The sequence below is a fragment of the Alligator mississippiensis genome, chromosome 2 (assembly GCF_030867095.1).
Source record: "Alligator mississippiensis isolate rAllMis1 chromosome 2, rAllMis1, whole genome shotgun sequence".
Taxonomy (NCBI): Eukaryota; Metazoa; Chordata; order Crocodylia; family Alligatoridae; genus Alligator; species Alligator mississippiensis.
This window is the reverse complement of record NC_081825.1, coordinates 164,684,327-164,693,669: the sequence shown is the minus strand read 5'-3', so window position 1 is coordinate 164,693,669 and position 9,343 is coordinate 164,684,327. Positions and strand designations below refer to the sequence as shown.

Here is a 9,343-nt window from a genome sequence, read left to right as displayed (position 1 = left end):
CTCCACGCTGCGCACGCATCCCCCGCGGGGCTATGTACTTCCGGCTCGGGAAACGGGGCGGAAGCGCTGCTGCCCCTAGTGCCCGCGGCGCAGGGCTCTGCACCTGCCGCCTAGGCCCGGCCCGGGATGCGGCGGCCGCGCCATGGTGAAGAGCTGCAGCGCGGCGGGCTGCGCCTCCCGGTGCCTGCCGCGCTCCAAGCGACGTGGCCTCACCTTCCACGTGTAAGGGCTGGGCCGGGCGGGGCTGTGGCGGCGGCGGCGGCGGGGCGCGCTCGCGGCTCCGAGCCCTGCTCCCTCTGCACAGCGCCCGCCGCCGGCCCCGGCCCCGGCCTGGCGCGCGGGTTATTGTGGTTCCAAGCCCAGCTTGGTAACAGCTGTTGCGGTGGCAGTGGCTCCAGCCGGAGCCCAGGCCAGAGCTGCTGCTGCTGAGCTGGAGCGAACGCTGGCCCCACGCCCCAGGCTGGGACACGGCTGGAGCCTGCCAGGGGAGGAGGATGGCAGGGAGTGGGCAGGAGGGAGGGCAGCAAACGGGGGGTGGGGAGGTCGGGGTCAGGCGGTTTGACTCCCCCCTCCCCAGCACCTTCTTTCTTCCATTTGCTCATACATCTTATCTCATTTATAAAAGTGATTTAGGATGGCTGCTGCTTGCCATTAACTATATAGTGATTTTAGCTCGTTTCAAACTTCAGTGTCTGCTCCATTGTTTAACATCTTGGAAACGAAGAGAGTCTGTCAAAATTGGGTACGAGTCAGTTCCCAGTTGAGGAAGCCTTGGGATACTTTTTAGGCTACACATGTCCCACCCTAGACACAGATAAAGTCATCATCTAAGCATCATAGCTACAAACTATACTGATACCTGGTGACCAAGCCCAGGTTATTCAGATTTGGGTGCAGATCTGTGGCTTTGGAAATCTGAAAAGCCTCGTTTTGCACTGATTCTGTTTTGCATTGGCTGGATACTTGGAAAGAATATGCGCCTTCCTTTCGTGAGAGTTGCGAGATCATTTTTGTATTCTCTGAGCAAGAAATATTTGTGTGTATACAAATCCCTTCTAGGGCAGCCAAAATTGAAGTTGGGGAGGGAAATTAGTCCAATCTGTGTTATGAAATCAGAGGTGTTTGACATCATGTCTGAAATGGGAATTTATATAGAGATAATCCCCACTAGTAGTCTAACGTGACTGTTGGCTGAGGGACTGAAATAACCTTTGGCACTCTTGTACTCACCAGGCCAGTTCCTTGAGGGCTTATGAATTCTGTCCATAAACAAGTCTCAGACTGAGTAGTTTGATTTAGGACTTGTACTCATCTCTGCTTCTAAATTTAAAATAGATTCCAAATTTGTTCAGAGATCTTCCCCTTGCCTTCAGTGTTAAACGATGTTTCTCAAACTTTCCGGTTTGAAGCCAGATTTTTTTTTTTAGTAAATTCCAAGAATTCCCACCAAATTTCTAAATAAACATCTCATTTCTTCTCCCCAGCAGAACATTGACTTGATAGGACAACTTTTCTGTTACTAAAACTACCCGAACACTTTGAAACCAGTCAGTGGTTTTAGGGGGTGTCATTTCTCTTCCAGGCTTTTGCAGCTGTAATTCTTGCAGCCACTAGAAGACAAGTGATCAATTCCTCATGACTCTGATATGTTATGATATGAGTCCTCAGAAAGGTACCTAGTAGCTGGCCTCCTGTTATTTCCCTTGCCGTATCTCCAACCTTCTTCCAGAACAGTTTGATTCTGGGATACATGCACCACATGTGGTAGAATCCTCTTAACTGACTGTACTGCCTCCTATGCTAGCCTGTTACTGTACTGTAAAGACTTTTTAAATTTTAAGTGAGGTGAGATATCATTGATATAAGATTTTAAAATCATTTTCTTTTATTGTAGTAAAGATGGATGTGTGAGGACCATTGTTCCAGATGGTATCCCATGGTTCAGTACTAATTTCTGATCCAGTGTCAATATCCCACTTCGTCATAAACAGTGCTTTTACTTATATGGGTATTTAAAATTATTTTGTATAAGAGAATAGGCCTATGTATTTCATAGTTGTGATCAGTATTTTTCCAAATTCCATCAAATTTCTACTGAGGTTTACCTTTCTTTGGGCATGTGCTGAAAAGTCTCTAAATTGCAGGCATTGGAAAAATGGGATTTTAATGTCACCTGCTATACACTGTATTTCTTCAAAAGATATAAATATATTTTCTTTGAATATGTCAGAATTTACAATACCAATATGTTCCCAGTTATTAAAGATTCCTATTAATGTATAGGATTAAATTCAATATTGTTAAGTGCATGTGCTGAAGGTGAAAGTTATGAGATGAATTCCTTATATGTGTTATCCCAGTTTTTAACCTAGCATGGTGTTTTAACCACCATGCTACAGGTTAGATATTATCAAGGCCTTTCTCCTTCCACTCCATTTGAAACTGAGGCACCATCCAATTGCATCTATCAGTCAATGGATAGAATGGATGGGCAAGTTTCTTTCCCCTGGGAGGAAGGGTTCAACCTAGAACCCAGGGCCCTCTCCCATTCAGGGTAGCATCAGCTCCGCTGAGCCACACACTCCCAATCTTGGGCTCTTTCTCTTGGGCCCATATATTGCCTTTTTTGGAGAACCAGCTTCAAAAGGAGGTTAGAGAGGGGACTGAATAACAGTTCGGATGTCAGACTACACACAGGCTATGCATGTTCTGAAGGAACAATCTCAATATTACTTGCAAGTGTGCTTTTTCAGTTGTGCATTAGAGAGATTTATCTAAAGCCAGGGACAATCCAGAATAGCATGGCTATATACAGGGGTCAGTAATGCCTAGCAATTCTTATGTTCTGGAACATGGACAGTATTCTTGTTGATGTCTTGCCTAAGGGACCCATGGTAAACTCAGAGGTCTGTGTCAAGACCATGAAGAAACTGAAACTTTGCATGTAAAGAGACTATCCTGAGGTGCTGCTTCTACACAGCAACGCTGGCACATATACCAGCTTGCTCACCATAGAGGCAGTCTCATCATTTAGATAGGTGGCACCACCTCATCATACAGTTTGGACCAAGAGACTCTGAGGGTGAAAGTTTTGGGGCAACAGTGAAACAATGGAGACTGACACTGGCTGTGTAACAAGGACTTTTACAATGTTGGGATACATGCCCTCATTCACCGATGGGAAAAGGTCATTAATGAGGAAGGAGATATGTTGAAAAATAGCGGTGTTCAGCAGTGCTGTACGTGTTTTCCATGCAAGTTTAATATTTTTTCAATAATATCTGGTTGAGAAAAAAAAATAGGAGGCATTACTCTCTGACTGACTCTTGTATTCAACTTGATTTTCCATATGTCTGTTACCCTAGATTCCCTACTGATGTGGAGACAAAAAGAAAGTGGGTGCTAGCAGTGAAGAGGCCAGGCATTTGGGAGCCTAAGAAAGCAGATGTGCTATGTTCACGCCATTTCAAGAAATCTGACTTTGATACAAGAGGTCCCAACATCAAACTTAAGCCTGGAGTTGTACCTTCTATTTTTGAATTTCCTTCTCTCTTACAGGTAGGTCTGTCTTCGCAATCCAGATATAGTGTTTCACTTACCCTGCTGTTTCAGGAAGCACTGACAGGCATTTTCCCCATGATTTACATAAAACTCAGATGATGTTTCCTCTGTCTAGATTATCATTGTGTGTCAGGAGGAGAAAGGGTGAAGAAATATCAGCATCCATTTAGGCTTATTCCTTCTTCCTTTATTCAAGCAGAATTTCTATTGACTCCGTTTCAGTAAGAGTTTTGCCTGAATTACAAGAGTGTAGGATCATGTCTTTGAAAGCAATGACAACTAGGGATCCAAATAAGAAACAGACAAGTACCTTATAAAAAAAAAAAGGTGAGAAAAAAAGGTGAAGCTGATCACTTCAATTCCAGCTAAATACAAGTCAGGGACTGTCTTTGCTTAGTATACTGAGGGCCTTGTTTGGGCACAACTGCAATACAGACCAGAATTAAATAACATACAAATAAGTGAGAGCCAGGAAACCACACTTATAGATGGGGCTCAGTAAAATTTCCCACCCCCAAAGAGACCAAGATGTCATTACCAGAAGTGTCCTGCTGAATGAATGCTTTAAGGCCTGTTGATTCATTGTGAGACTTGTTCCTCACTGCTTCCTTCCTTTCATGGACATGTTGCAGTCCCTTAGCTTGCAAAATCCCAAATTCTCTGCGATACAACTTTCTCAGTCACTTAGATCTGACACATATATTTCTCACAGAGTAAAGGTGAAAGAGGTCATGGCAGAAGACATTCTCCCCTGAAAACTTTGCCGGTGACGATTCACAACCACCAGCTTGTGGATGCTGCTTCTTGTACAGGGGGATTTCAATCTCAGCTTGTGATGGTAGGTAAAATGACTTGTTTGAATCAGCCAAGTAGGGAAGTCTTTGAAGACAGCAGATTGTGCTAACTGCTGAAGTAACTCCAAGGACTTGGAAGCTCCTAGCCCAACAGTGCATTTTGACTAGTGCCTTTGTTTTTATTTTTATTGTGGTAACAGATGTTCTGCCTCCATTTTATTTTCTGCTAGAAAGGAGGGTCTTTAAAGGTTGTTCCAGTGTTCGGGATGTGATTCAGTAGCTATCAGGCAAGCAGCACTCACCACTGTTTTCTTTGTGAAATAAGTAGTGGATTGGCTTTCTAATCATATTTAACTCTTCTAACCGTTGACTAATAATTGTTTTTTAATGCAGAGGAAAGCCTGGAAGATTGATTTAACAAAGCATAAAGTCTGAAAAAAAGCTCATAACCAATTAGCAAGATACAACACAAAATGTGTACCTTAGCACATTTTTGGTCTGCAGTGCTGCTGCAGTAATTACATTGGAGTAAATTGAACAGTTTGTTTTACACACCTTTATTTATACTAGTTTGTTTACAACATATAAACCATATAGATTTAGTTAAGTCCCATCTACTTATTTTAAAAGCAGAAATGCTAAAATATCAAAAAGTGCCAGACACACAAATTATTACTGGCATTTGTTTACCAGTTTTGAAAGGTGCTAACATAAAAGTGCAAAATGTGTGCATTCTTTATGGCGGGCATAAAGGGGGAGAAAACCCCTTACCAAACAAGTGTTAAAACTACATTCCAAACTTAAAGGGTATAAAAGTCTAGCTAAACGTCTTAATATAAATGCTTGAGCATCATGGGAGATAGGTTTAGTATAACACAAAAAAGATCTTTATTTTTCTAACCATACAAGTTAAAATAGATACCTAAACATGTATTGTTAACTGGATCAGAACAACCTAAGAATAAGCAGCACTACCTAAACTTGCTAAGTGTAAAAATGTGTGCACGTGAATTGGGAAAAGATGACAGTGTCTAAAATGCTCTTTAATTTTCTTTCCAGGAGCACAGTTACAGCATAATGGACAGTCCAAAGAAACTGAAATGTAAATTAGAGCAGGTAATCAGTGAGCTTGAAGATGCCAAGGAGAGTCTGAGGACTGCTTTAGACAGGGATCGACAACGCAGAGAATCACTGAAGGCAGTGATCAAAGACCTGGAAGATAAAGGTGTAATCAGCCCTGATGTAGCCTGTAAACTGGACACTTATTGCTGGGAGTGGTATAAGGAGGGCATTCAGGAGAAGACTGTCTGCGGAATTAACTGAATAGCCATAACCTTTTCTCAGGCTCACTGTTCATTGTTAGACTATTTTAGACAGAGCATCATCAACCTGCAGTGAAGAGGATCAAGTAGATCTCTGAAGTAGCCAAAAGTTTGTCCAAAGATACCATCTGTACAAGATTCTCACTCCTGTGTCACAGCTGCCTTACCCAAGATATGAGGAGCTCCTCTGCCTTGTGGCATTTTGGTCTCTTAGAATTTGCTTTAATGGCCATGAGGTTGTGCGTGTAAAACACAATGTAATTTCCAAACAATTCTTGGGTTAGAGTGGAAAGCTCCACTGCTGGGTTCGTTGACATGTTAAGGCACCTTGAGTTTAGATTTGATAGTTTGGAAAAATAATAATGCCCTAATGCTATAAATCAAGTTTAACAGGAGGGTACTGCAAGCCATTGATTTTGAGTTTAGAAGGGAAGAGGACATATTTAGTGAGCACCTTATGGCAAGAAGTCCAGCATCCTCCTATTGGTGTAAGTAGGAAAAAGGGAAAGATTGGGCGTGCTTGTTCTTACAGAATAGAAGAGTGTAAAGCTAGCTAAAAGAAAAAGGCATAGCATGCTTGGTGGAGAAGACACTAAATAGTTTTGCAGTTTCAGCTTCTGTAGCAAATAATTTGCAGTCCAAAATCGGAGTAAATGCAAGGGTAGGAGTCACTGTTTTACAGAGTAAGCCTTTTATTGCTTTCAGCTGTACAAAGTACATGCATTATACATTAACAGTGCTAGTGTCTTTCCTCCTGTACTGAGGACTTTCTAGGTTTATACCCTAGGCCATTTAGAATCTTTTATTCTTAAGAGGTAAGTGAAAACTTCCTTTAAATGGAGAGCAGGAAGAGAGATGAAGATGCCTTGTGGCTTTCCCAAATCATTTTCAAACAAAAGTGTTTTATTTAATCCAGAAGATACCTTTCTATGTTTGTAATACAGTGATCTATTTATTATGATATCGAGGGACAGTAAAACAGTGGAAAGATATTCTTATGGGGGGACTTGGGTTTTTCTCTTATCATCATCACCCACCACATTGCCTTACAGTATTAAAACCATCTACAGTATTAGAACTAGATCATATATACCTGGTATGGATCCTTCAGACACCTATCTACCCACTCTGCATAGCAGCTATGGGCTGAGGTTCATACTGGAGTCCCAGACCCCAGCCTTTCACTCCCTGCATGGCTAAACAGAACAGCCAGGGCATCAAACTGACCTTTATTTTGTTGAGCTACTCAACAACACTGATGAGTTTGGAAGGTTTTAACTGAAAAAGAAAGTGGCAGAAAGGAGAGGAGAGCTCTGAGCCCTTGCAGTTTCTTTCAGAAGGCTTCACAACAGCTGGCCTGGAGTTGAAAACACTAAATATTCCCTTTGCTTCATGGCACTCCTTGTTCCCAACATCGATTTGTCTAAAGGAAAGTGGTAGGTGGAGCATATGTACATATGTGTGTGCACACAGCTTCTGCAATGATGGGCTACAGGAAGCAGATGGTTCAGGTATCTCTAGAAGATAGGAAGAAGTAGTGAGGAATGGCAAATGAAGATCTCAAAAACAACATAGCACTGGAACAGGTTTCCTAGGCCAATGAGTCCAGTACCTTGCACTTGCAGAGTTGTTAAAAAATCTTCAAATTTGTCTCTTCCAATCGTCACCCACAACTACAAGCAGCAATATCCAAAACACTTCATAGCAAGCCATAAGTAAAAGCAAGGCAGATAGGCATTACCATTGCTCTTCCTATACCCCCACTGAACATTTTCCAATAAACAACAGCAATATTTGTGACCTGAGATCATTTTCACAGATCTTTCTTATCAACTCTAAATAAATAGCTACCTACTTTTTTTCCAGCTTTGTCACACACACATACATACATAAACATATACAGGTAGTCCTCGACTTAGTTTCACACCTACAACGTTTATAAATTGACACCCTGTTTCAACTTTATGATGCCAGTTTCGACTTTACAATGCTTGATCTGATGGGATGCTGTGCCAGTGAACAAGTTCGCTGTCTTGCTCGTCTCCCTAGAGAACATCTGTCCAAACTTCCTTGGACACTTTCTTTAAGAAAGCAGACAAGACTCGAGAAGAACCTGCAGCCAAGGCTCCTGATAAGACTCCAGCCAAGAACCCTTCAAAAAGTCCAACCAAGAGCCTTTCAAAGTGTCAAGCAAAGTCACCACAGAAAAATCCTTCCAAATCAATATGATTGCTATTTACAATATAAATACATTAATGTAGCTATATTACTCATCTATAATTGATCAAGTACAAAATTCTGGGATATTTTTGGTGAAAATAGGATATCGGACCTTGGTTCAGGATCCAATCCCCCATTTATAACATTGTTTCTTATGAAAAAATTGGTTTTGAGTTCGTTTTGACTTAAGATGCGGTTTTTAGGAACCAATTGTGTCATAAGTCTGAGGACTGCCTGTATATATATATTCCCCAGATGCTTTGCTTGCTGTCCAGTAACTGAACAGGAGTTCCAAGCAAAAAGCAAGCCAGATCAATCGCTCCAAAGTCAGGAAGGTCCACATCATTAAAACATAAGTGACAACTGAATTCTCTGAGTTACACATTACGTTAAAAATAGATCCACCAATAACAAGACTGTACAAGACTAAAGAATACTAAACCAGGATTGCCACTAATGATCTGGATAATGTTCAACAAACTAGAGACAGACAATGTTTGTTTAGAAGTTAACTTGTCTGTGCAGGCAAGCTTTTATTGGCCCAGGCTAGCCCAAAATATGACAGACTATTGCAGATCTTGTAATCTAAGTAAAAGCCAACAATAATGCATTCCATGAATATGATGGGATTTGGAGCAAAGCATGCAAAGGCTTAGGATTAGGGTGGATCTGGGCAACTTGGGTTCAAGTCCTTGCTCTCTCAAACTTCCTGTGCAACCTTAGGCAAGCTCCTTCACCCCTCTGTGCTTCAGTTCCCCATCTGTACATTGGTAATAGCTCTTCCCTACCTCAGGGGTGATGTGAGGATAAAAGTAAAGATGAGAAGTATGCAGATGTGACTGTGATGATGGACATAAAAGTATCCACTACAAATGGAAATGTTGGGAAAAACCTCAAGGGATTCTCAGTGTAAATAGTAAGCAAATGCTGTGTGCCCTGGGACTGCCTGGCTAACTGGATTTAAAAGAAAGCAGGGCACAGTGGCACCTCATAGGTCATAGTGTCCAGAAATGCAGCCAGAGGGAGAGCACACTGGGAGGCTGGCAAGAGCTACACAGAACTGACACACAAAGGTACATTTTGTTGATTATCAGCAGGACATGACGATAAAACTGACTGCAATTAAAAACATTTTAAACAAAGCCATCCCTAGCACAGATACTGGACATGGAGGCCTTGTGCTCATCATAAGCAATGTTGGACTGTGAATCTGCTCTGAGGGCAGTTAAGTGGCAGAGGCAAGGAATCTTTCTGTATTAAGATCAGGTTCTCAGATGCCTGCTTCCAGGACTTCTGCAGGATCTGAAGGCATCTGCGGGATTAAGTGAAAATGGCAGGGGTGTTGATGACACTTCCAACAACATTGTATATCCTGGCAGCAGGCAGGGTGATTTGACTATAAGGATTCAAAAGAGAGTACCATCTAGCAAATGACTAGCATATTTC

General features: G+C 42.0%; 1 protein-coding gene across 1 annotated transcript; it reads left to right on the top strand.

Annotated features, from left to right (window-relative positions):
• The first annotated feature begins 59 nt into the window (after positions 1–59).
• Positions 60–7,482, top strand: THAP6 (THAP domain containing 6). Its single transcript, XM_006273711.4, has 4 exons — positions 60–222; positions 3,366–3,558; positions 4,274–4,399; positions 5,415–7,482. Exons 1-4 carry the CDS (start codon positions 143–145, stop codon positions 5,676–5,678), a joined length of 663 nt encoding a protein of 220 aa, XP_006273773.1. The 5' UTR covers positions 60–142; the 3' UTR covers positions 5,679–7,482.
• Positions 7,483–9,343: the final 1,861 nt, after the last annotated feature.